At 54.6% G+C, this 27,063-nt stretch overlaps 1 protein-coding gene across 6 annotated transcripts in view; it reads right to left on the bottom strand.

Moving 5' to 3' along the window:
- PXN (paxillin) overlaps nucleotides 1-27,063 on the bottom strand; it is a 46,745-nt gene that overhangs the window by 7,962 nt on the left and 11,720 nt on the right. For 5 of the 6 annotated variants that reach the window (XM_059138805.1, XM_059138808.1, XM_059138809.1 and 2 more), the window contains exons 2-6: nucleotides 2,924-3,150; nucleotides 2,504-2,619; nucleotides 2,002-2,138; nucleotides 1,703-1,904; nucleotides 815-950 (exon numbers count right to left, since the gene is read on the bottom strand). In XM_059138805.1, the coding sequence (XP_058994788.1) occupies nucleotides 815-950; nucleotides 1,703-1,904; nucleotides 2,002-2,138; nucleotides 2,504-2,619; nucleotides 2,924-3,150 (818 nt within the window). Of the gene's footprint in view, nucleotides 1-814; nucleotides 951-1,702; nucleotides 1,905-2,001; nucleotides 2,139-2,503; nucleotides 2,620-2,923; nucleotides 3,151-10,453; nucleotides 10,696-27,063 lie in introns of all 6 variants that reach the window. The other variant, XM_059138806.1, reaches the window with a different exon arrangement.

The following is a 27,063-nucleotide window of genomic DNA, read 5'->3' as shown; positions in this document are numbered from 1 at the left end:
CCCACCAGGAACCCCCCAGCTGGAGGGACTCTTTGTACCCCCTCAGGGCCAAGAGCACTCAGGAGGCTTGCTCCCCTTCTCAGATTCCCTAGTTCCTGCCCCAAAGGTCCCAGGCAGACCCACGTGGAAGGGTGAAGTCAGCAAGTGCAGGAGATCAGGCAGTAGAAATCCCCACCAAGGCAATGACCCTGAAACACCCCGGGTCTGGCAGGCCTGAGAGGCCCAGGACAGGAGGGGAAGGATGCCTCCTGCAGGACTGGCCCAGGAGCCTGAAGGGTGGAGGTGTCCCACAGATAGAGCCCGTGGGGACTCGGGCCTGTGGAGGGTATGGGGAAGGATGGACGGAGGCTGGCAAAGGAGACCCGTGCATTTGGAGCCAGAGGCAGAAGAGGGACCTGTTGAGGACAGCCAGCCAGCGTGGGAGACGGAGCCCCGGAGCCCCGGGACAAATGACCTCTCAGGCACAGGATCCCAGTCCCACATGGCCCAGCAGAGAATGCCCTCCCCCACCAGGAGCAACCATCAACACAGAACCCTTTGTCTCAGCCTCCGGATCCCCTCGCCTGGGTGGCTGGGAGCTGGGAGCAACCCAGGAAGAAGGAATTTCCCTGCTAAGGGCTTCTCTGCCTCCATCAGCTGTGAGTGAAGCCTGGTGTGACCCTCCCTCCCCAGCACCCTGGTGAGGTCAGAGCACCGCAGGGTCCCTGGCTCAGGGCGAGGCACCCAAACACTGAGGGCCTGGGCTCCAACTACTCACACCAAGGTAGAGGGGAAGAAGAATGAGGTGCAGGGAAGAAGAGGGGTCTCAGGGCACCTTGAAATCCGAAAGGGAGGCCATCAGCTCGTCCAGCTCCCTGGTGGCAGAGGAGGCTGAGATGCGTGTCTGCTGCTGGCTGGAGGTGACTCGCTGAGGGCTGCTCATCTCGCCCTGGTTCACAGTGATGGCAGGGCTGCGGGGCGGGCACGGCGTCAGCGGGGACCTCAGAGGCCAGCTCCGTGTCCCCCCAGAGCGGCCCTCTCCTCTCCAGGGTCTCAACATCTCAGCTCTCACACTGGGGTCCTCCCGCCCGACTCCGGAGAAACCCGCCAGCTCCCAGTCTCAGCCGCGGGGACAAAACTGAGGTGAGCTGCTCGCTTGGGACAAGAGGGCAGCTCAACCGGCCCCTTTCTCAGGAGGACATCTGTGGTCCTCTGCACCTGAGTTCAAGCTCGCCTGTTAAACGAGCCCAAGCACCGGTGTACCCCCACGACAACACCGTACAGACCTGTGAGACTGCCCCAACGACACACCGACACCGAGCTGGGCTGACATTTAGTAATGAGCCACGTGCGCCACATGCTCTGAGCCAGAAACCACTCCAGACACTTTACGTGGATTACTGGGTCTCATCCCATCAAGGCAGGTGGTCGTACTCGCCATTATCCTATATCCCTTCATCCCATTTTACAGACAGGGACACGAAGGCTTGAGCGACAACACTTAGTGAGGACAGACCCGAGACCCAAGCCCTAACACTGTGGCTCCAAAGCCCATGCAGACAGCCACTAAGCTGGTGGCTCCCCCAGGGCCTGGTCCAGGGCCCGGCAAACAACAGGCCCTCACAGAAGGAACGGGGGACAACTGGGCCAAGCGGACGGTCACCAGAGCACAGCGCTGGCTGGGCGAGACCACCCCTGCCCAGGAGAGCCCACCGATACTCACACGGGGCTGGGCACGGAGCTCTCGAGTTCATCCAAGAGACTCTCCACACTGGGCCTCACATCCTCCAGGCCGCGGCCCCCATTCCGCTTGGGCTTCTCTTTCGTCAGGGGTCCAGCTTTGCCCCCCAGTGGGCTGTTATTCTCCGGGATGCCATAGTGGGGGCTCAGAGCTCCAGGCAGTGGCGGGCTTGAGTTGGCCTCATCTTGGAAGTGCGAGAGGGAAAGGCTGCTCAGCCCTGATCCCTCTGGGGATCCAAAGGCCAGCAGGTGGCCCCTGGGGGCCCAGGGAACCAGTCCTACCTGCAGGGAAGCCCGGGGGATTATGCTGCACTGCATTCAGTTCCAGCAGCAGACGGTCAAGTTCAGAAAGGTTGCTGCCCAGGGAAGAGCTCATCACAGTGGGTGAAGGCTCGGCCGACTTCTGCTTGTTGGGGAAACTGAGAGGCAGAGGAGAGGCCACTATGAGAGGCGCCCCCAGCTCTGGCGGCCTCAAGACCTCCAGGAGAAGAAGGTGGGGTGGGTGTGAAGTCTCCCCCAGCAAGAGATGGGGCAGTGGGGATGGGATGTGGTGAGAAGAGGGAGGAAGGAAGTCTTGCCTCAGGTCCTCAACGACACAGCTGGTGTGACAACCCAATCCTGCTACTGTGTGGTGGTAGCAGCGCGAAGGCCACCCGGCCAGCCCAAGGCAGTACGAGCTGGCCAGGAGCCTCGGGACCTTGTGCGGGCTGCTGCCAGGCCTGATCCCTGGCCCCAGACCTCCCAGGCAGGAGGGGAAGGGGCACACGGAGGGCTGCGTCAGTACCTGTAGACGTGCTCTTCCTCACCGGCTCGGGAACACGGCGGGCCGGCGCCGTCCTGGGGCACGGAGGCGCTGGAAGTTTTGGCACTGGAGCCACACACGGGTGACGGGGACTGAGGCTGCAGGGAACAGAATGCTCAGAGCCTCCCCCGAGGCGGTGGAAAAGGAACAACCCGAGTCACCCCCAGGAGGCTCCTGCTCACAGACACAGTCTCACCAGGGAATTTCCACACTCCGGCCAGGGGACAGGTGATTAACACTTGGTCACTTGCTCCCTCACGTGGCCTCTGGGAGACCCAGCCATTTCCTGGCCCCTCTCCTTATATGCCCCCATTCCTCCCTGGGCTCCCCAAGCTGCTGCCAGGCAAGCTCCTACTGCCCCAAAGCCTCAGGCTGTCTTCCCAGCCCCCATCCCCACCTTACCTGCTGGTGGATAAATCTGGAGGCACTGGGATCCCACTGGTCTAAAGGGTCAAGGATCGTGCCATTGAGGGCCTCACTGGATGGGGGTGGCGGGACAGGGGGCGGCACGACAATCTCCTGGTATGTGTGGTTTCCAGTTGGGTACGAGTAGGGGGTCTCCTCCGACAAGAACACGGGCCGTTTGGAGATGTGGGAGGTGGTGGACTCCAAGTCGGCCAGCAGGGCGTCTGCAGAGAGAACATGCCGAGAGCTGTTAGGAACCAGGGATCCTGGCAACACGCTGTCCAGTGGCAGTGCCCTCCCTGCCCGCTGCACCCAAGAGCTAATGACTTCTAAGGGCACCTGCCCCACCCCTGGGAGAAATAACCAGCCTCGGGGCAGGAAGCCGGTAGCCCAGACCAGCCTGGCAAAGAACCAACTTCTGAAACTGACCTCTTCTCCCCAGCCCAAGGCTGAAGGTGCTTGGAGGCTCCTGGGCTGCCCCTGGGGCTCTCCTACCTCTGGCGCCCGGGCACCTGCGTTCCCTGCCGACAGGGCTGTGCGGCTGGCTGGCTGGAAGTCAGAAATGCCTGCCTGGAGCTCAGCACTCTGACTCCACAGGGCAAGGCGGGGAGAATGGGCGGGAGGGGCCCCACGTCACGGGGAGGGGCCCAGGCAGTGCCAGGTCCCACTGAAATTCCAGGAGCTTGGGCTTTCTCAGCAATGCACCCACTCCACCTGGAGTGCTCTTCAGGGTATGGTACCTGCCCCTCTGCCGAGGCAGAAGCAAAACCCCAGGCTGCCTACTCCTCCGAGACCCTGGGCTATAGGCGGAGATTCGGAGGAGGTTTGGAGGTTGGAGGTTGGTGGGGAGGTGGGGAGGTGGGGAGGTGGGGAGGTGGGGGCTGGGTGGAGGCTGGCGCAGGGTTCCCCACCCCCTCAGCTAAGGAGGGGGCAGGACTGCTCTGTAGGCTGTTTCTGCGGAAGCTTGGCAAGCCGCCTGGCCCCAGAGGCTCCAGGGCCCCACTACTCTGCTTATAACAGCAGAAGGGAGCCAAATCAAGTGTAAGCTTCCATTACCCTGGCACCAGGCGCCCAACTGGGGGCCGTGGTTCTCCCCTAGCAGAGGGGCAGGCATAGGAACTGCTGATAACCCCTCAACTTCAATCCCCCCTCCTGATACCCTCAACAGCTCCCCAGCCCAGAGGGCCTGGCCCCAACACCACACCCTCATTCCTACCATATTCAAGGACCTGCTCACCCTCACTCTCCTGCTGACCCGCTGGGGGCCAGGAAGGGACAGGCCCCCACCCTTAGGATATTATGTATCAGATATGGCTGGATCTACTGCCAATCACTAGTAACGAGCCCCACGCTAGGCACTGCGTGGTATGATGTCTCTCTGTGAACCCTAATACTGGATAAAGCTGGAATTCTGATCCTACATTTACAGGCAGGGAAAGGAGCTTCAAGAGGAAGTGGAAGCTGCCCAGATAACAAAGCCAGTGAAAGAAAGGACTGTGTGGCTCTTCAGTAGCCCCAAGCCCCCAAAATCTGGCCTGGAACAGTCTGCTGAGATCACGACATGATGCCATATTTCAATGGTACAACTTCTTGAGTGCTGGTGCCCAGGACGATCCTTCCTTATGTCCCTGTCCCCAACCCTACCCCAGCTTGGTAGAGGGAACCAAGGGGGTCCCACACCTCCCAGCTGCCTGCCCTGCCCTCCTATCCCCAAGGGTGGCCACACCTACCCCCAGCTCTTACCCAGCTGGTTAGAGGGGGAGCTTGTGACAAGGCCCAGGACCCTGGAGCCAGCAGCTCGGCACAAGGGTCTCCTGACTCCCGAGGAAAGTCAGTTCCTGCAGTCCCCCGCCCCTTGCAAGATCCCCTAGATAAGTCTGGCTTCCTGTCTCCAGCAAAGCAGAACTAGAAGCAGTCAGTGCGTGCCTAGGTAATGACAGAAAAGGAACTGGGGTCCGGGGCCGAACTCAGTGGCCTCTGAACGGCTGCCACCTGCTGTCGTGGCTTCACACAGCATCCCCACTTGCCCTGGGCCCAGTTCGGCAGGGGAAGGGTCTCCCCTTTTCCATCAAAGGCAGAGCCAGCTGGAAAACCCTACAGGCACCATGTGCAGCCCCAGTGGGAATAACAGGAGCTTCACGCTGTGTTCCTTCCCTTCCTCCTCACAGCAACACCAGCATGGAGGGTAAAAGTGAGGCGCAGGCAGGCAGAGTCACATGCCCATGCTGCCAACCTCTGGCTGAGAGGACACAGTGAGGATGTGAGCTCGGGTCCCTCAGGTAAAGGGATAACCTATCCCATCAAACCCCCCGAGTGAGGGCCTCCACTGCCTTCTGCCTCAAACCCCCCTCCACTCCCCCTGACTCTAAGTCTAGCTTACAATTTCACTGGGGTCTTTTAAACACCGATACATCTGTTGGTCAGAAGGAGGAGTCCTAGGGGACAGAAACAAAAGATTCCAGGAGTTCGAGTCCTAGCTCCTCCATCTACTCTCTGCGGCCATCCCTGAGCCTCGGCTGCCCCGACAAGCTGGGGTTCATCATTCCTACCTCACGGTGTTAGTGGGAGCTCTACCTAGGGCAGTGGGGGTTACAGTCCCTGGAAAGCTACAAACATCAGATCTTCTTTGTTTTGTGACATTCTGAAAAACACCTTCCTCCAAGGAGGTCAGGGTAGGATGCGCCGTACTGACCACTCCCACATCTTCTATGGTCAGAATCTGGATGAGACGTGCCAAGGGAAAGCCTCATGAGAAAAGAAGTAATAAAGCACCAGTCGGAGGGAGACAGGTGTGGACGCCGGCGGGAAAGCGATCAAATGTGTGTCTGCCCGAGTGGGAGAGAGCACATGCCGGTGCCAGGGGTCCTCTGGAATAGCTTGCTTCCCTCTCCGCACCCTTAGACATTGCTCAGTGACTGCACAGTGTCACTCTCTCCCCAAAGCCCCCCACAAACGCCTCAGGGAAGGAAGCCAGGAATATAGGAGGCAGCCAAGGAGGCCTCTGGGCTCTGCTTTGGACTCCTATGGGTGTAGAAGGCTGCTATGGCCTGAAAGCCCACAAAATGGTTCCGGGCCAAAGTCTCCTTGCAAACTCAGCGAACTCCTCCCCTGCTTGAGTAAACAGAGGCCGAAGAGGCAAGACTGCTCAAGAAAGTTCACTTGCAAGCAGCACCCCATGGGCGGGTCCTCCAGTTCTCAGCTGCACCTACTGCCTGGTATCTAGCTCTAAACACCAGGCAGCCAGGCTCAGAGTCCAGCCAGAGTCCTTCCACCCAGACCCCAAAGAAGGTGTTTGTAGGATATGCTCCAGACACACAGAGGCAGGACTGGAAGCTGTGGGGGGGGGCACCTTTCTCCAGGCTAAGGAAGGCTCCGAACGTCCTCAGCATTTCTCCACTAATTTTCTGGGTCCAAGCCTGAAACCTTCAGGACAAGTCAGAGCCACCAGAACCACCCAAGCCACCCTATGGAAGGAAGCCCTCCCCGGGGCTTCCCATCCCTTTTCTGGAAGAAACCACCCAAGATGCTGCAGGCTTTTTGCCTCTCCGGGCCAGCTGATGCATGTCCTGGCACTCCCACCCACACAAGAGGGGAAGTGGAAGTCTCCGGGTGAGACCATCCGGTGTGCGTGTGCCAGGGGGAGGGGTTCTCCTCTCCAGGTAGGTGGGGGAGGGGATGGCAGGCTGGGTGCAAAGTCTCCAGCCCACCGGGGGCAAAGGACACCCAGCTCCGCCCCGGCGAGGAAGGGATGCGGCCCTTCCGCTGATACCCGCCAGAGGGCGCTATTGGCCCGTCGGCTCCCGCGGCGGGCGCAGTAACCCAAGGTAAACTCACGCAACCACGGAATTTTCGAGCCGGGAAGACCGGGGAGCCCCTAGCCACGGGCTCCCTGGAGAAGTTTCAATCCCGAGAAAGCTCGGTGAGCTGGAGGGACGGAGCAGCTACGGGAGGCGCACGAGGAGGTGCCAAACCTGCCACCCGTGCTTGGGGCACTCGAACATTGGAAGGCACGACCAATGAGTGATGCAGCCCCGCGGGGCTCCGGAGACCCACAGGGACGCGCGCCCCCTCCGCAGACTTAGCGCCCGCGGGCACCCCGTCCCCACCCCGCGGCAGGGCCTGGGCCCAAGCAGCCGCTCAGATCAGGGGCGCCTTCGGACCCGCAGGCCGCCTGGGGGTAGGCTGCCTGGGCGGGCACGGAGCACGCTGCAAGACGCCCTTTCCCGGGCCCCAGCGACCCGTCAAACGTAATCCCGCGGACCCGACGGGCGATGGAGGTAGGGGGTTTGTAGCCCCAAGGGTTTGAGGGGGTTAAGACGCTGGCTGCCCAGGGAGGGAGCAGAGAGAGGGGCCGGTCTGCCTGCATTCCAGGATGCAAGCCGCAGCTGCGCCCCTCACATTCCCAAACCAGGCGGAGGATGCAGGACAGGGGCAGCCCTGGCCAGACGACGGCTCTGGAAACCTAGGCTGATCCACTGACACATGACACCCTATAAGTTAAAGACACGCAACGAACCCTTTCCACCTCCGCCAACAATGAAGTGTAAAAACAAGTTAGACCCTTTCACAAAACTGGCTTCCTCCTATCCGCCCCCAATGAAGTATAAAAACAAGTTAGACTCTTGGCTGGGTCTTCCTCCTACCCAAGCCCCGGCCTCTCCAGAGTGTGTGATAAAGACTGTCACGCCCAGAGCTGAGCAGAAGCCAGAAGATAAAGGTCTATCCACCAGGATCTCTCAAGTGGGGTGGGGGGGGGGGGTGAGGGAGGACCCAGGACTATTCCATTCTCTCCTCCCAGACTCTAAAGACACCAGATGTGAGGGACGCCTGGGTGGCTCAGTTGGTTAAGCAGCTGCCTTTGGCTCAGGTCATGATCCCAGTGCCCTGAGATCGAGTCCCACATCAGGCTCCTTGCTCTGCAGGCAGCTTGCTTCTTCCTCTGACTGCCTGCCACTCTGTCTGCCTGTGCTCACTCTCGCTCTCTCTCTGACAAATAAATAAATAAAATCTTAAAAAAAAAAAAAAAAAAAAAAAAAAGACACCAGATGTGAGAACTTACACAGGGAGATTGAGTCACACAGACTGCTCAGTGGCCAAACTGCTTGTGCCTCAGTTTCCTTGTCTGTCTGACCGGAATTCTACCATGTTACTCACAGGAGCAAGGAATATCATGAAAAAATGGAGACACGGAGCTGGCTTAGCACTGTCCTGGAAGAGAGCACTCTCTGAGTAAATGCTACCCTGAGGGGAGCTGGCTCCCAGAGAGAAAGGTAGCCTTGGAGGGGCAGGAGAAAGCACCTCCCCTTCCTGTCCCAGTCCGGAGGCAGAGGATGCTGCAATCCCAGAGAAGCAGTTAGGGGCACCAATCTGGGGAACAGAAAACCACCTGGAAAAGCCTCCCCACCAGGTTTCAACCTGGTCTCCTCCTCCACTCCCAGCACCAGGCTCCACTAGAAGAGGTGGGCTCTTTTAGCCTCCAGGAAGACCCCACCTCAAAATGCCTTGCATTCTTGAGGCCCAGGAGAGCCCACAGTTAGAACTCAAATCTTTTCCAGACTCCACTCACCCACCTTCTTCCCGCAGGCCTTAACTCAGCTTTCGTCACCCAGGGCAGGGGCTGGCACAGTGTCCTTAGGAGCTGACAAGCAGAAGGAAGGAGCGGCCAACACCACCCTGAGAGCTCCAACACGGGAAGCAAGGGGCTGCCATAGCATAAGGGCCTTCCCGGCAGTCCGCGGCCAGCTGTCTGTCCATCCCTGCCATTTAACACGAGATTGGACTCTCAAAGAGACAGCGGAGGGTCCGCAAGTCCCTTTCCCACAACCCTAGAGAGGCCCAGTCTTAGGCCTGTCTACCCTGCTAGGTTCAGAACTCTGGGCAAGCGAAGTTTCAGCCCCCTCTGCTGACCACCTGCTGGGGGGTAGGGCGTGGCCTCAACCATCAGAGGAGAAGCTGCCCAAGCTCAGGGATCCAAGCAGTGAGCAGGCTCTGGCCTTCCTAAGGAAGGAGTTATGTAAACAGCAGGACCAGCTCCTCCAGGATGGTCTCATCTCAGCCCCTTTGCTGGGACTCTTCCAGATTAGGAAGGAAGCAGGACAAGAAGGCGGGTCCCCCCCCTTCCCCCAGCCCTGAGCATCTGAGCAGTGAGAGCAGAGGTAATCTAATCCACAGCGGGGTAGTTTTACTGGGTGAGTAACTCCCCAGGAATGGGGAGCTGGGTATATTTATCCCGATAACTGTCCTGGGAGGAAAGGCAGATCTGTGACCAGTAAAGGCCAATTAGGCCAGCTCCGCTCTGCCCTGCACAGGGCCCAGGGACCCAGGGCCTGGACACTGATGAGGAGGTCTATCTCCTGGAGGGGACTTCCCTGCCAGTTTGGGTCCTTGTCCACCAACTGTCTCCACTCCAAGAATTAAGCCCTGGAGAGCACTTGTCCATCTTGTTTGACGCCTCTCTCCCCAGAAGCTGGAATGCCAGGGGCTGTGAGGAAGAGGAAGACAGGGAGGGAGCAGGGAGCAGAGAAAGCTAGTGCGGAGAAGCCAGGATGCAAGGCTTCCAGGCCCAGCCTCCTGAGTGCCTGGCAGCAGGTCAAACCACCCACGTGGGTCATCCTCTCTTCCCTGTCTGTAAAATGGGCAGAAACCAATTCCTGGGAGCAAGCTCCGGAGAGGAGAGAATACAATTTCAGGTAAGACTTATACAGCATCTCTGGGCTTTCTGGAGTCTGCCTAAATCCAAGGCATTGCTATTATCTGAATCCCAGACAGGAACTGCTCTCCCTAAGGGGATGATGAGAAACAATCAATACTTTAGTGTCATTTAAATATTTCATAGCCGTGCCTGGAGGTTATGAAGATTTAGCCACCATTCTCCCTCGCTGACTCATCCCTCGCTCAACAGGAACTGCCATTTTACTGTCTCAGCCCCAGAGGAAGTGTGGGCTGGGGGTGACACACGGGAAACTAGGGGGGGGCAGGCCGGAGTCCTCCAATCTGCTGCCAGGAAAGCTGGGAGGTGCCCTCTGGGTGAGGCAGTTCTACCCTGGGCTTCCTACACGCCAGAGGAGGGTGGTTTCCTGTCTGCTGAAGAGTCCTTCCTCACGGGCTGATACAACATGAGTATGCCAGCTGGGTCACCTTTACTGGGTCCTGGCTGGTGCCCAAGGTCACAGAGCACAGGTAACCGGAGACTTGAGAGAATGAAGGCAGAAAGGCAATTCCAGAAGTCACCCTGAGCTCCAGGAAGAAGCCCAACGGCACCAGGCACCCACACAGCCCCCACCTCACCCCCCCTCCAGGCCCCTGGCTGCTACTGAGGCTTCCTCAGGCAGTGGCAAACGGGAGGAGTTGCCCAGATCTCCCCTGCACACCTCCCTGCGGGCCCAGGAGCAGGACCCAGCTGGCTAGACGCCAGGCTCTTTTCTGTGGTCGGTAACTCATCCCTCGGTCGGGGATCAGTAGGCCCCGCCCTCCCCCAGAGGGCCCAGAACCACCGTGGACGCATTCCATTGGTCAGATTTCATTCACCTCTCTGGGTCATCCAGAAACGGTTCTTTTTAAGGTCAGGCTAGGACCCAACTCCAGGCTCATCCCACATTTCCTTCAACACGGCTTTACATACAAAAACAGGAGGTTCCGGCGCTGGAAGTTTTCTCAGCTCTTCCTCACCAGCTCCGCACCAGCTCCCAACCACTCCCGCAATCAGGCTCCTGGAGGCCATTCGGCCCATTTCTGTCGCTGGGCAGGGCGGCTCCTTGGGCCTCTCAGTCCTGCTAATCACCACCAGGGGTTAGGAGGGGCTCAAAAGTGAGTCATCTGCCCTGCAGAGACCCAAACAGAAAGTTCAAAAGTTTGCCTGTTGCAGGGATAAGCCACGGTCTTCTCTTCGCAATGTTTGTGGATTTCACAGCCCAAGTTACCCACTCTTTGCCAGTCAAGTTCTGATGAATGAACACAGCCTGAGGAGGCCACAGAATGGGCCAGAGCTTCCTGATCTCGGGCAATTGGGCCATTTCCCGAATTCAGCTCTCTCCCTCCTGCCCTTCAGGTTACCTGACAGCAACCCTAACAACTGCGACCGTCCCCAGCTCCCACACTTCACTGGCAAATTAATTCTTCCTTCCCCGGTGCATCTCCATTATTGGCTTCCTTTCTTTTCAAATCAACAGGTTAGACCAGCATCCAGGTCCAGGCTCAGCCCCTTTCTCAGCCTTGCCTGCAGCCCCCTGCCCAGGTTCCCCAACTCTGACCCTTTCAGCAAACACCAGCTGTACTTACAGCAAACACCATACTGTACACAATATGTACTTCTTGGAACCCCCTTTTTGGTGTGTGTCGCATTGCCCACTAGACCATACACCCTGTGTTCCTGGGGCAGGAACTCCCTTCCCTCCCGCTAGATCCACAGCACAAACACCCCCATGAGCCTTTACTACTGGGAGGGGGTGTTTGCCAGGCAAGGCGGAGTCACACTGCTCAGCCACGGATGGCTCCCTCTGCCTGAAGGATAAAATCAGAGGCCCAGGGGCTGGCATTCGGGGCTTGAGCTTCTCAGAATACAGCCCGAAACATGCATTTACCTCCTCCTGGAGCATACTCACTGCAACCTGCCTCTCTAGACAGACTGGGCCCTCTCTTCCCTTTCCCCAGCTGTATGCCAATATTCACAATACTAAACATGCCTCCCCCTCCATCTTCTACCGGGACAGCCACACACCCCAGGGGACACATGGGGGCCAAGGGCACAGGAACCTCAGGATAAATATATTCTGAGGATCAAACTGCCTCAGGAGAAAGAAATTTAAACCATTGCCCTAAAACAAGCAAGGCTACCTTATGAAGCCAAAGGCAAAAATGCAAATGAATTGTAAGATAAAAAGTGAGGCTTCAAGGAGACTCTCTTTGCACGTGCACTTGGGGACTCTGGAGAACAATTTCCACAAAGCCACCACTGTCCACACATAAAGCCACCCCTGTCCATACCACAAATTTGGCTGCTCTAGTGGCACTGGGAGTGGGGACAGTCACATAGCTCTTTGTACACCCTCGGGCATCCCAAGGCCGGGCAGTGTGGCAGAGGGGAAAGAAGAGGCCCCGGCCGAGTCTCCACCACTCACCAGCCTGGGTGGCAGTTTAACTAGATCATTCTGGGCTTCAGAGAACTCAGAGAACACATGGTGAGGGATCCATGACAAAGCATGCAAAAGCCACTGTGGTGGCTGGGGAGGCCCTCCTCTGCCCTCCCACTGTGACACAGAGGGGACGCTCAGTAGATAAACCCACATCACTGGTTTTCATCTCCCAGTGGATGGGAGGGGCAGAGGTGGAGCCAGGGACAGTGGCCAGGAATCCTGGGAGCTATGACGGCCTGTCCCTAACTCAGGCCTCCTTGCTGAGCAAACCACTGACCTCACCCCTCCGTGCCTGGGGTTTCTTCCAAGTCCTCCTCAGAGTACATCAGCTGAGCCCAGAAGCCTCCAACTCACTCCCAAGCAAGGACAGAGGCAAGAGAGAAACTGCAGGGCTCCAGCACCCCCCACACCCACACCCACACCCACACCCACACCGCCAGCTCTCCTGCCTGCTGGGAAGTCACAGCTGTCTGAGAGCCCTGTGGCTTTGAACCTGGAATGGCGACAACAGAAGGAGCTGCCCGAACTCCACAGAAGCTCTCAGCCTCTTAACCTCCAGAGGAGCAAACCCAGGACACAGCAGCCTCTGCTCCTAACACTGAGGCTCCAAACCCAGCAGAGTGCCACAAAGGAACCCAAAGAAAGGGCCACAGGGACAGGAAGAAGCTCAGACGGCGGGGGGGGGGGGGGGGGGTGCGTAATCCTTACTGGCCTCACAACCCCATCTTACAGATAAGGACAAAGAGGCTCAGAGATGTCTAGTGAGTGTGCTCCACAGGCAAGCGGAGTCCGTGGTGAGGGCAGCTCTGCCTGACTCCAGGAACTCATTCCCGTCCATTCCATGACACCCCAGCAGGAGAGGAGCGATCGCTTCCCGTAGCCATCCCTTGTTCCACCTGTCACCAGAGCAGTCTCTGGAGCCCCTCTTGCAATCCAGAAAGGCTGGCCATGGGGTGCTGCTCCACCGCTGCCCCCTCAGGGGTCCCTTGCTCTTGGTCTCCCTGTTCTCTCCCCCACCCCCTTCCCCACCTCCTCCTCAGTTGCAGGCAGGGTCCTGAGCCACTGCTGAGCCCCACGTGGAGGCCCTCAGAGCTCAAGAACTCAGAGAAGGCGGCAGGGCCACGGTCTAGGCTAACCTGCTGCTGGGCTGACCTGCCTGAGTGTTTTCTAAGTGACATGATACAAGACAGGGCTGGCCCAAGCACTGACCTCTGACCTCATTGTCAGGCAGCCTTCCTACCTGGATGAGAGGGAGATGCCTGGACCATTTGGGGGACACACACAGATCAGTGGCTCCTCAGCCCCCACCAGAAACAGGCAAAGGCAGCATGAGGATCATCAGGAGACAGCTGCTCAGGGCTCCACTGAACTCGCTAGACAGCCAACGGAGGGACGGACAGACATCTGGGCTAAACTCTGCAACCCAAAGTCAACCTAGGTCTTCCTTTAAGATTTTATTTATTTGAGGGGCGCCTGGGTAGCTCACTCAGTGAAGCGTCTGCCTTCGGCTCAAGTCATGATCTCAGGGTCCTGGGATCGAGTCCTGCCATCAGGCTTCCCCACTCAGCAGGGAGTCTGCTTCTCCCTCTGCTCCTCCCCCTCCCACGCTCACTCACTCGCACTCTCTCTCTCTCTTTCAAATAAATAAATAAAATATTTAAAATAGATAAATGACAATTTTATTTATTTGAAAGGAAGAGAAGGAGAGTGTGTGCAAGTGGGGGAGGGGCAAAGCAAGAGGAAGAGAATCTCAAGCGGACTGTGATGAGCGCTCTGCCTCACGCAGGGCCCAATCCTACCACCCAGAGATCACAATCTGAGCCAAAACCAAGAGTTGGACACCTTATCGACTGAGCCACCCAGGTGCCCCTAGGTCTTCCTTTTACAGACAGGCACACGTCTCACCCGAGCCTAACTCCTTCCAGTAAAAAATGCTGTTCCCTCTGTAAATGCTGTTCCTCCCTCTGTAAATGCTGTTCCCACCTCCCACTAGGGGAAGGGGGCAGACTGCACTAACACACCAGGGAAACACAAGCCCAAGTTGGGAGCTCGCTTCACGCTGGTTCTCACGCTAGCTCTTAGCTGTCAAGGGTTGCCACTGGCCGGCTAACCCTCACAAACTACTGATGTTCACAAATGATTTGCTTGTAATTTTAGAAAATAAACTGAAGTGGGTTCAAGACTACTCCATGACTGTCAGTCCACCCACATGTGCTTGATCTACTTTCTTTATTTTTTTTTAAGATTTTATTTTTTTATTTGACAAAAAGAAAGTGAGCACAAGCAGGGGAAGCAGCAGGCAGAGAGAGAAGGAGAAGCAGCCTCCCTGCTGGGCAGGGAACCAGATGCTGGGCTCCATCCCAGGACCCCGAGATCATCAGAGCCAAAGGCAGACGCTTCACCGACTGAGCCAACCCAGCATCCCTCAATCTGCTTTCTTAAGAGAAAGAGCTGGGCAGGGCACAGAGCTCCAGGTATGGCCTCAGGAAGAAGGACAGGCAGCAGGTGATTCTCATCTGCCCTACAGTCACCTGTCGTGTTTGTCCTGGTGGAACAAAAGTTGGGACCATTCTCTGAGATGGTCAAGAGCTCTGAGAGGAAGGGGAAGATGAGAAAGAGAAAGACGGGACCAGCTGCCCCCATGCTCCCCAGCTGACCCCCAGTGGCACTTTCACTTCTCTAGAGGGCTCATGCTATCCAGCCCTATTCTTCATGGTCTCACAAATTTTGGAAGCCACCCGTTTCGTTCTGGGCAAGACAAAACTCTCCAGAGGCCACTTGGCAGCTGGTGTCACAACTGATGGATGGCACGTCCCAAGTAAGAGGACAGATGGTCTAGGGAGGGCCCATCACACCTACAGAAGCCCTAAGCCCCTCCAGAGCTCCCCACACTCGCAGGTGGCTTGCCTTGGTGGGATGGTGTCCCTCATCTTCAGAGGAAGGACGCCTCCAGCCATTGCCCTGAGGAGGGCAGGACAAACTTCTCTGGAAGCCCAGATCCTTGCCAACTCTCCACATCAGAAAATCCGCCTCATCCTGGACAGGGAGGGAGCAAATGCAGGCCACAGTCCTCCCAGCTTTGGCTAACCAGAGTCACACTGGAAAACCACAATAGAAAAGGCGGCAGGAAAGGCAGACTTCCCAGAAACAAAACGCGTCCAGGGAGACCTCCGGGCTGTCGGCCTCACTGGCAGAGCTCACATGCAAGGCCAGAAGGTGCAGAGTAGGACAGGGCAGGAAAGAACCAAAGTAAGACCCTGTAGTCTGCGGGCAAGAAGCCCACCAACCCCAGAGCTGAGATGATGACCAGCAGACACCAAGACTCCGTGGCCCGGGGCTCAGGCGGCAGAGGGTCCCAACGCTCCAGCTCGACTCGGTGTAGCTGGCCTCCCTCCACCAGGCCCCGCTGGTTACACCAGAAGATTGATGGGGAGGAGGGGGAAGTATCCACCTCACTGCTCATTTGGATTTTATTGCAGGAGACACTCTGAGGCCCTGGGAATCCAACCCAGCAGAGCCAGGACAGATGGCAACAGCAGTGCCGGGCCATGATGCCCAGTTTGCTTGGAAGTTGGACTTGAACCACATGGAATGTCTTCTAACAGAAACAATGCTCTGATGACCAGATCTGGGTGACCGTGCAGGGAGACACTTATATCCTTCACTCCCCTGGCCGCCAGGCTCTCCAGTGTTGGCAGGGAACGCCTGCTCACTCTGTGGGGTCATCGGGAAGGCCCGCCTGGGGCGGGGGGGGGGGGGGCAGGCCCGCATGACCCAGGAGCATTGAACCCCACCGCTCCTCACTCGTCATGCCCGCTCTGCGCCTGGCAGTGGGCTGTGCCCTGGACGCCCCTCGTCTAAACTTCCCAAGGATAAGTGTGGTGAGAAATCCCGTGCTTCTGCACACGTGTCTGGAAAATTCATGGATGACCTGGCAACCTCTGATCGGAACAAGCCTGCCAGTGAAGGCTGCTGCCTCTCCTGTCTCCGTCTACAACAGAAAGGAAGTGGTCACCAAGCAAGTTAGCAGGCGATCCAAGACCACCCTCTCACTGCCCTCTCTCACCCCACTGTTCTTCCTTTTCAAAAGTGGAAGCTTCGGTCTCCACCTACCCTGCCCTGTTGTTCCCCAGACTGTCTTCCTCCATGGGCACTGTCCCTTGGTTGGGGGAGGTTACCTGGAAGCTAAGGGGATGTCTGGCTCTCTCATGTTCTTACTCCAAACTGAGTGGAGGTAGGAAGAGAGTTGAGATGGGTCAAATCTCACAGACTATGAATAATAACTCCAGCTTCCATGTGACAGGGACAAATCTTAAAAACCCAGGCACAAAGAGCAGCCACAGCACTCTCCCCTGGTCCTCCAGGTCCTCTGAGGGAAGGTCTCGGGGGGCCAAGCCACCCTTGGAGCCATGCAGCTCAGTGTGAAAGAACAGACAAGTGCTACTGGCCTCTAGAGGAGGGAACAGGCACCCGAACTGCTCTGGCCCATGAGAATGGGTTCTCGAGGGCAGATTTCACAGTTCCTTCCTTTCCACACCTCCCTATCTTTCTGGTAAAACAGGCGTCATAAACGGCTAAGGACTGGCCCAGATAAATCTTCCAGGATCTCTTTCAGCAATGAACTTTGATTCTCCTCCTTCCGAGATGAGGGGGATGGGGAGCTCAGGGAGACAACACAGAATACAGCAAAGGCCACCAGCCCAGGGCCCGCACGCTGCACCCTGCTCCCCGATGAATGTGGTTATGCTTCTTACGAAATCGAGTTTGTCTTAAGAAATCGAGAGACTTCACTTGAGAGCCAGGATTTCTGGCTTTCTGGGAGTAGTGAGAAGAGCAAGCAACACTGGTCTGCTCCTGCGGGGCCCCCACTGGCTGCAGCAAGAAACCCCGCTTTCTCCTCTGGCCCACTTCCTCCGTGCACAGCACCTGCCTGGCCTCAGCAGGCAGGTGAGTCTGCAACACAGTATAGTGTGGGGCTTGCTGCTGAACTTCAGTTCAAGTCCCAGCTCTGCCCTTGCTAGCATGGAACCTCTCTGAGCCCAGTTCCCTTTTCTACAGAACAGGCGGAACAACAGCCCCTTACATCATGCGGACTGTGGAATCCCCAAGCCTCACCAGAGCCATTTGGAGGAATAACTCCGAGAATGAACAGAAAGCACATCTGGCGCATCACAAGCACACAATCCGTACATATCCTTCGTGTCTACCTTGCAGGGAATAGCAGATGACAGATGGGGGCCGAGTGGCTGTCCCGCCCACAAAGCTGACACCCCTGACTGCCCCACCCGAGCAGGTTCGAGAGGCACCCAGCGCTACAAGCCACAAGTGATCACAGGAAGGTGCTCTGAAAGGTGTCAGGCAGGCAGCCCAACTCCCCCACACAGCCCTCCACCCCAGATCCGGCTGTTAATACACCAGGACCGATCACTGCTCTCTGCCAACAAGATCTTGGCTACAAAGCTGACGGGCTTATGCAGGCCCCAACCAGAACTGTGGTTTCTCTCCCTGGCTTCAGAGCCATCCCCGAGTTCAAGGACTTGCCAAGAGGGAGCATCTGGAGTGCCCTGTGCTCAGGGCATGGGGAGCTCAGTGCACAAAGCCAACAGGAGGAAGGCTACTCACTGCTGGTCTACTCCGGAGTCTGGTCCAAAGTCCGAGCTTCCACCCCACGGTGCCATCTGCTCCCAACAATCCAAGCTCTGAGGAAGGAGGCCCGGTATGGGCCAAGGTAGTTCCTGTTGCACACGGCCATCTCAGGGCTCTAACCTCTAACTCGGCCAGAGAGCTCAGCCTTTACAGCAGCACTGACACAAGCCTGCTCCGGACTTACTCCAGGGGCTCTGCGTGTCAGGCATGACAAGTGCTTACCTTCTCTGTGTGGCCTGCACCTCACCCCACACTCCCCCTCCTGCTGACTCAGTTTAGCGCCCCACCTATGGGGCAAAAGGAGTCCTAGGTCCCATTGAAGGGCGAGAGAGGCAGAGAGCCCCCACAGCAGAGGAGCTTAACCTGACCCGGGAGGTCTGAACCTGACGCTTAGAGGAGAACCCTCTAAGGGATGCGCAGACCCCCTGAAATTACACATGGGACATCTTGTTTGTTTGTTTGTTTGTTTTTAAAGATTTTATTTATTCATTTGACAGACAGAGATCACAAGCAGGCAGAGAGGCAGGCAGAGAGAGAGGAAGGGAAGCAGGCTCCCTGCTGAGCAGAGAGCCGGAGGCAGGGCTCAATCCCAGGACCCTGGGATCATGACCTGAGCTGAAGGCAGAGGCTTCAACCCACTGAGCCACCCAGATGCCCCACATGGGACGTCTTGTGCATGTCCCCATGGCATTACTCCTGGGAGACGGTTCATAATATTCATGGTCCAAAGGGGTGGGGTGAAGGTGAAGCCACTGTGGGAAACAAGGGCCGACAGTGGCCTCTCTGCCCCTGCAACTCAAGTCAGGTCCCTGGAAGACACGTCTGGTTACCCAGGCCTCATCTCTCCTTCAATCCTAAGGGACTGAAATTTCTTCCGGAAGGGGGCTGGGCAGGAGAGGCCCCACTTGGGTATCCAAGACTAACCTTGAAAATGGGTGAGTTCTACATACCTGTCCCACCTGCCTCCTCCAGTCCCTCCATCCTCCCCGCAGGGGCCACCTCATCTTTACCAGTGGTGGCCCCTACGATGTCCATGAACAGGTACTATTCACAGGTGCACGCTGGGGAGACAAAGACCCAGTGTCTGTCCCCAGGCAGCACTAACTAGCGGGAGACCATCAGCATTGGGGCAGGAGAAGGACGGAGGGGCGTCTTCCAGGCAGATGGAGGAGCCGAGGCAGAGGTGAGAACCTGGCAGACAGAGGGGGCCGGAGCTCAGAGTACAAGTCTCGGCTTGGTGGAAGAGGAGTCAAGGACCCAGGGCCTGTTGCAGAGTCTGGACTTAGAAGGGCAAGCCACGCAAGGCTGTGGGCAGGGAACAGGGAAGGCAGGACCAGGCTTGTATTTTGGATCACTCCGACAATGAGTGCAGGAGAGAAGGGAGGGAGGGGGCCTCGCCTGGAGGAATGTTCTAGATAAAACTAGGTAAAATCAACAAGACCTGGCAACTGAGCAGCTATGGAGAAAGAGGGAGGAAAAGAGGCGGCCCACATCTGCTTCCTGTGGGAGGATGGACATGCAACAGATGAGACTGTAGGACGCGAGGGGGAGCAGGAGCAGGGCGAGGGCGAGAAGGAGCACGGAAGGGTCAGCAGCTGAGGACAGGCAGGACACAGGGCCACGGAGCCAGGCTGAGGGACTTGCTTTTCCCTTGGCCACGTCACCTGTGAATCTTGTAGGGGCCCAGAAGGTAGCTATTTAGGAAATGATACAGTATTGCCTCTCCAGCTTGTTCTTCCTTCGAAAACAAGGAGTTCTCCCTGCCGGGCCTTGGGGGAGCTGTAAACTACAGGCAGTCTGCTCGGGGTTCCTCAGAGTGCCCAGGATACTGTGAGCTCCCACTCTTCTGGTGAAGTCTGCCCTGGTATCCAAATACAAAGGTAGCTCCATCCCCCGACAGCCTCCCTCCGGAAGAGGGACCAGGCCAAGCGCATTATCACAGGAACCAGGTCCTTCCTGCCCTGTGAGCACGTGGGCCAGTGGGCCCAGGATTAAATCTCAGGCCCCAAACTCTCAGGGAAATGCCCTTCTGAACTGGACCCCAGCACAGTCAGAGCGCAACATATGCCAGAAGACAGAAGAAGCCCCAGAGATGGCCCGGCCTCGGCTGTCATTCCAAGGCCACCCCAAAAGCTCATCCCACTGAGGAAGCAAAGGACAGTAACTGTCCTGCGCCTTGTAGCTCAGGCTATTCGATTAGCTTGTAAGATCAGCTGGGAGCACACAGGGTACCAAATCATAGCCCCCCACCCCCAAACACACACAAGCCCCCCACCCTCCAGCCCTCTGCACGGGCTGTTCCCTGAGCCTAAACCACCGTCCGGTCTTTTCACCACGCTACATCCTTTCGTATCCCTTGAGACTCATCACACTTCAGTCTCCTCTTCTACAACATGAGGATAAAAAAGATCTGCTTTGCCTACCTAAAAAAAAAGGAATGTGTGTTTTTTTATGATGGGGCCCTCTTCTGTAAGACATTCCCAAATCTTATTATGGAATGGTATCTACTTAAAGGATGAAGGTTTGGGCCCTTTATAAATGTCAACATTCCAGTTAAAATAAACACACAACAAAGAGTGAGCTTAGGGTACCATTTCCTCCAGGAAGCCCTCCTCAACCATATTCTCTGCACAGGGTTCAAGGCCCTTCTCCTTTGAGTTCCCAAAGCATCACGAAGTTCCCCTATGAAAGCATGTATCCAACTGCTAAGAGCCATCTGCCTGGGTGTCTGTGTCCCACCAGCCTGTGAGAGCTCAGTGAGAACAAGAAGTGTGTCTTTATTACCCATCTTCACTGCCTCCCATTGAGCAGAGCCTAGAACATAAGAGGAGCTCCGTGGACAGGTGCTAAACCAATGAATGCCCCTGCCAAGCCCTGTGCAGCAAAGATCTGCCCCACCACTCCAGTCTGTGCAGCTTCTAGGCCCCCCGGGAGCACTCACTACATGCAAAGCATGGGAAGGGTGGCGACGCATGCGCACAGGGCCCAAGCCGCTCTATTCTTCTAACCAAAGAAATGTCCCTCTACAGGGATCTAACTGCCACCACCTCCCCAACACAGCACCATGCTCACCCTTTAAAAAAAAAAAAAAAAAGAAGAAGAAAGAAAGAAAGAAAGAAGAAAGAAAAAGGAACACTCCACAAGATTTTGTGGCCAGAGCACAGCAGCCTTCTGTGGGTACATAAGGTTTAAACTCACTGTGTGGCCTGTCTAGCTGCCTCTGGGGGGGAGGTGAGGGGGGCGAGTCAGTGAGGTGGGCTGGCTCCCAGAAGGGAGGCACCTGGAGGGGTCTGTGTAACCCAGGCAGAGTCAGATCCTGGGACTAGGTGGCCCTTTCACTTGGTGCTGGAGGAAGAGGAGGAGGGGCGAGCAAGCGACAGGTCAAGAAAGAAAAGGGAGATCCCATCTTGTCACACCTCTTCCCGTGGGGCAGGCGAGGCAGGAGACATAAGCTGGAATGTGAGGATTTCTGAAACGCATGGCACTGGAACATGTTAGCAACACCAGCCGTGGGCTCGGGAGCCCAGAGTGGCTGGATAGCATCATTGATTCTCATGACCCAGCCGCACAGAAGCCGAACCACAAAGCAGAGCCCAAAAATAGTGACACTAAGGGAAGCTCCACGGGCAGGGAAACTAGCCAGAGAAAGACAAGTTTTTGAAAAGGGAGAGGAAGGGAAGAAAAGAAATGTTCTGCAAACATTTTTTTTATTAATTTCCTTCGATTTTAAAAGGCCCTTTCTACAAAGAAACAGAGAGTACCAGGACATAAATTTGCCTAACAACATAGTGTGAGCTTTACACGTATAGAATATAGATGTAGATGTATGTGTAGAATACAGAATACGTGTAGAAATAAAACTTAGGGCAACTGTAACACAAAGGACAAGAAAGGGAGGAAATGGAAATATACCGTTGTCAGGTCTGACATTGTATGCGAAAGGGTGTCACGTGTGACGGCAGCCTGTGATGAGTTCCACCTGTAAACCAGAGAGCAACCACTAGAAAGCGTAAACCAATGAAGTATGGCTAAAGAGGCCAATGATGGAGAGCCAATGGAATCCTAAAAAATACTCAGCGAGGGGTGCCTGGGTGGCTCAGTCGGTTAAGCGTTTGCCTTCAGCTCAGGTCATGATCCCAGGGTCCTGGGACTGAGGCTCCCTGCTCAGTGGAGCCTGCTTCTCTCTCTGCCTGCCGCTCCCCCTGCTTGTGCTCTCTCTCTGACAAATAAATAGATAAAATCTTAAAAAAAAAAAAATACTTGATGAATCCAAAAGAAGGCAGGAAAAGAAGAATAAAGAACAGATGGTATAGAGGCACCTGGCTGGCTCAGTAGGTAGAGAATGTGACTGTTGATCTTGGGGTTGTGAGTTCTAGCCCCAGGTTGGGCACAGAGCTTACACGAAATAAATTAACAAACAAACAGATATATAAATAGAAAACATGGCAAAATGGTAGATTTAAACCTAATCATATGGCGCAACCCCCTCAGGAGCTTTGTACCATCAGTTTGCTATTGCTCAATAAACTTGCTTTGCTGCCCACCAGAAAAAAAAAAAAAAACCAATAAACCCAATCATATTGATAATTATTGCAAATGTCAGAAAAATCTATATAATTATATCAATTAAAAGTAGAGATTATGGGGACGCCTAGGTGGCTCAGTTGGTTGAGCAGCTGCCTTCGGCTCGGGTCATGATCCCGGCATCCTGGGATCGGGTCCCACATCGGGCTCCTTGCTCAGCAGGGAGCCTGCTCCTCCCTCTGCCTCTGCCTGCCATTCTGTCTGCCTGTGCTCGCTCTCTCCCCCTCTCTCTCTGATAAATAAATAAAATCTTTAGGGACGCCTGGGTGGCTCAGTTGGTTGGACGACTGCCTTCGGCTCAGGTCATGATCCTGGAGTCCCGGGATCGAGTCCCGCATCGGACTCCCAGCTCCATGGGGAGTCTGCTTCTCTCTCTGACCTTCTCCTCATTCATGCTCTCTCTCACTGTCTCTCTCTCAAGTAAATAAATAAAAATCTTTAAAAAAAAAAAAAAATCTTTAAAAAAAAAAAGTAGAGATTATGACTGGATAATTATGACTGGATAAAAATGCAAGATTCCACATATGCTATCTGTGTGAAACACTTTAGGTACAACTAATAGCTCTTACCAGTTTGTGAGGCATGAAACAGTGGAGAAAAATATAACACACTAATACCAAGAAAGTTGGATTGGTTCTGTTACTATCAGATAAGGTAGACTTCCACGCAATAATATCACCAGAGATTTAAAAAAAAAAAAAAAAAAAAGACATTTCATAATGATAAAACATTAATGCATCATGAACATTTAACAGTCCTAAGTGCATACACATCTGATAACAGCTTCAAACTAGATGAAAGAAAAATGGACAGAACGGAAAGGGAAAAGGAGATGTCTGGGTGGCTCAGTGGTTAGGCATCTGCTTTCACAACAGGTCATGGTCCCAGAGTCCTGGGATCGAGTACCACATGGAAGGGGGTCCTGGCTCAGCAGTTCTCTGTCTGCCTGCCACGCTCCCGCTTGTGTGTGGTCAGTCTTTCTCTCTCTTCTCTCTCTAAAAATACATACATACACACATACATAAAATCTTAAAAAAAAGAAGAAGAAGAAGAACTGAAAGGAAAAAGAGACAAATCCACAACCGTGCGTGGAGATTTTAACTCTCTAATTGAGAAAGACCAGTCATTGAGAAATAGCCCTTCAAAAGGAAGCCAGAGGAAGACATAAGAGGACATAAGCCAGAAGACATCAGACAATAATCGAAGAGCTGAAAAGCAATAAGACATAGAGCCAACAGAGCGCTGGTCTGAGAAGGAGACCCCAGGCCTTGGCTCTCCGCAGCAAAGCAGCAAAGAGGTGGCCACAGAGCAGGAAAGGATCCTGTTCTTTTGCTGGGTCCACAAGCCTACGCAGAGGGAGGGAGGCACTTCAGCTCACACCACACTCCCAGTGGCTTTCGACAAATCTGATGGGGGTCAGTGTTAACAAACCCCCCTCATGCCACTGGTTGATCACTTTCCCAAGTTACCACACTCCCAAGCACACTGCGATCCACATACACAGGATACACACACATGTACACCAGCCTGACTCCCTTCCTCCTTCCCCTCTAGTGGCCCTCAGTGGCATCACTGAGTGGGAATCAAATGGAGTCCAGGGGTGCAGGGTGGCTCAGTCAGTTAAGCCTCCAACTCTCGGTTTAGGCTCTGGTCATGATCTCATGGTTGGGAGATCCAGCCCCAGGTCAGGCTCAGTCCCGGGTCTGGCTCCGTGCCCAGCGTGGACTCTGCTTAAGATTCTCTCTCCCTCCCCCTGTGCCCCTCCTGCTCATTGCTCTCTCTCTCAAATAAATAAATCTTGGGGAAAAAAGAAAGGAAGGAAGAAAGGAAGGAAGGTAGGTGGGTCTAATCAAAGGGGCTGGATGGGACACAGTGGGCTAAAGCCACCTCCAGATTCCAACCCTGACTCCTCTATCAGGTACCAAGAGTTCCCCTCAGGCAAATCCCTTACCCTCACTATGCTTTAGCATTGGCATCGACAAGATTATCTACTTCAGGGGCGCCTGGGTGGCTCAGTGGGTTAAGCCTCTGCCTTTGGTTCAGGTCATGATCTCAGGATCCTGGGATCGAGCCCCGAGTCAGGCTCTCTGCTCAGTGGGGAGCCTGCTTCCCCTTCTCTCTCTGCCTGCTCTGCCTACTTGTGATCTCTCTCTCTTCAAATAAATAAATAAAATCTTAAAAATAAAAAAAGGAATATCTACTTCATAGGGTTGTTATGAAGGGAAAAAATAATTTAAGTAAGGCACTTAGAACAATGTCTAGCATAGGGTAAATGTTACAGTAATGGTGGCATAATGGTGGAAATTATTAAATTATGTAAATATATATGCACTGAGATTTTACAGAATGCACTAAAATATTTACTGTGGTTCTCTGATTAGATCTGTGAGTTTTCACCATTTCCTTCTTCGTGCATCTCTGTAGCTTTTTTTTTTTAAAGTAGGTTCCACACCCAACCTGGGGCTCAAACTCACAACCCTGAGATCAAGGGTCACATGCTTTATTGACTGAGCCATCCAGGCAACCCTGTAGTTTTCAAAATTTTCTACAATGAACATGTATAACATTGATAATCAAGAAAAAGACAGCTCGGGGCACCTGGGTGGCTCAGTGGGTTAAGCCGCTGCCTTCGGATCAGGTCATGATCTCAGGGTCCTGGGATCGAGTCCCGCATCGGGCTCTCTGCTCAGCAGGGAGCCTGCTTCCCTCTCTCTCTCTCTCTCTGCCTGCCTCTCTGCATACTTGTGATCTCTATCAAATAAATAAATAAAAAAAAAAAAGAAAAGAAAAAAAAGAAAAAGACAGCTCAATATTAAAAGTAAAAATGGCGGGGGGGCGCCTGGGTGGCTCAGTGGGTTAAGCCACTGCCTTCAGCTCAGGTCATGATCTCAGGGTCCTTGGATCGAGCCCCGAATCGGGCTCTCTGCTCAGCGGGGAGCCTGCTTCCTCCTCTCTCTCTGCCTGCCTCTCTGCCTGCTTGTGATCTCTCTCTGTCAAATAAATAAAATCTTTAAAAAATAAATAAATAGGGGCGCCTGGGTTGCTCAGTTGGTTGGACGACTGCCTTCGGCTCAGGTCATGATCCTGGAGTCCCAGGATCGAGTCCCACATCGGGCTCCCAACTCCATGGGGAGTCTGCTTCTCCCTCTGACCTTCTCCTCGCTCATGTTCTCTCTCACTGTCTCTCTCTCAAATAAATAAATAAAATCTTTTTAAAAAATTAAAAATTAAAAATTAAAATAATAAATAATAAATAAATAATAAAAGTAAAAATGGGGCACCCGGGGGTCTCTGTTGGTTAAGAAGCTAACTCTTGATTTCCTCTCAGGTCATGAGCTCAGGGTTGTAGGACTGAGCCTGTGTGGAACTCTGCCCTGGGCGTGGACCCTGTTAAAATTCTCTCTCTCCCTCTGCCCTTCCCCCACCCCGCTTACACACTCTTGCCCAAAAATATGTTGTCTCCCTCTTTCTTCTCTCAAAAAAAAAAAAGATAACATGAATATGATTATAGTCCTTTTATTAGGCTTTTACAACAATAGAGAAAAATAAATTTTAAAAGCAATGAACAGACATAAGCCAAAAAGAACTGAAAACGGGTATGCAAATAAAAATCTGAACATACACGGTCGTAGCAGGACTAGTCACAACAGCCAAAATACGGAAACCACCCAAACGTCCATCCACTGACAAATGAATAAACAAAATTCGGTATATCCATATAATGTACTATTCAGTCATAAAAAAGGAATGAAGTGGGCGCCTGGGTGGCTCAGTGGGTTAAAGCCTCTGCCTTCAGCTCAGGTCATGATCCTGGGGTCCTGGGATCAAGCCCCACATCGGGTTCCCTGCTCAGCGGAAAGTCTGCTTCTCCCTCTCCCACCCCCCCAACCCCGCTTGTGTTCCCTCTCTGTGTGTGTCTATCAACTAAACAAATAAAATCTTAAAAAAAGAAAAGAAAGTCTCAAAACTTGTGCAACTGCCGTCTTTGATAAAAGTCCAATATATAAATTGATAAAAAGCGCATTACTCTGAGGAAGGTGGTAGGCTGGAGAGCCCCGAACCCACACCATAGGGGATATCCTGAGACTTCTTCGAGCTCTGTCAGTGTAGGGAGCCATCCAAGGAAGACTGGATGGGTCCAGAACCACAGAGAGGGGAGTGCTGACTCATCACACCCAAGAGAAAGTTCTGAGAACAAATCGCACAGGCAGGAGCAGGGGAGAAGAGGAAAGGCAGAGCAGAGATGACGTCCAAGCCAGAGATGGCAAAAGGAGCTGCTACCAGCAACACCATCAAGAGTGACCAGCAAACCCAGGGTCCTGGGGGACAGATGGACGGTGACACCCCTGGCCCCCATGCCTCTGAATGAAGTCAGGCAGACAACAGCTGTCTCCAGGTCAGTGTTCCTGCTGCTCTAGAGGCACAAACAGGATGTTTGGAAGCAAATGACCACAAGTGACCACAGGAAGCTGTGACAACCGCCTCCAGGTGACACTTCTCTTCTTTCCCCAGCTTATTTCCGGTGTGGCTGCCTCAGGCAGGCAAAATGACTTCAAGTACTGACTTCCAAAGAGAGAAAAGGGGCAGAAATTCTTGGAAAGTTCAGGCTATCTGAGAGAAGAGGCTATCTGAGCTGATGAGGCGGGGTGGAAATATGGCCAACCCGCTACCCAGCAGCTCACCCGAAGGGTGCACCTAGGCTGACTCTACTGAGGAAGGCAGAAGAAGCCACAGTCTACTCACGGGACCAAGACAGCCAAGGTGTGACCAAGCAAG

Source organism: Mustela lutreola, chromosome 11, assembly GCF_030435805.1.
Source record: "Mustela lutreola isolate mMusLut2 chromosome 11, mMusLut2.pri, whole genome shotgun sequence".
Lineage (NCBI taxonomy): Eukaryota > Metazoa > Chordata > Mammalia > Carnivora > Mustelidae > Mustela > Mustela lutreola.
Note: the sequence above shows the minus strand (reverse complement) of the source record. Positions and strands in the feature narration are given on the sequence as shown.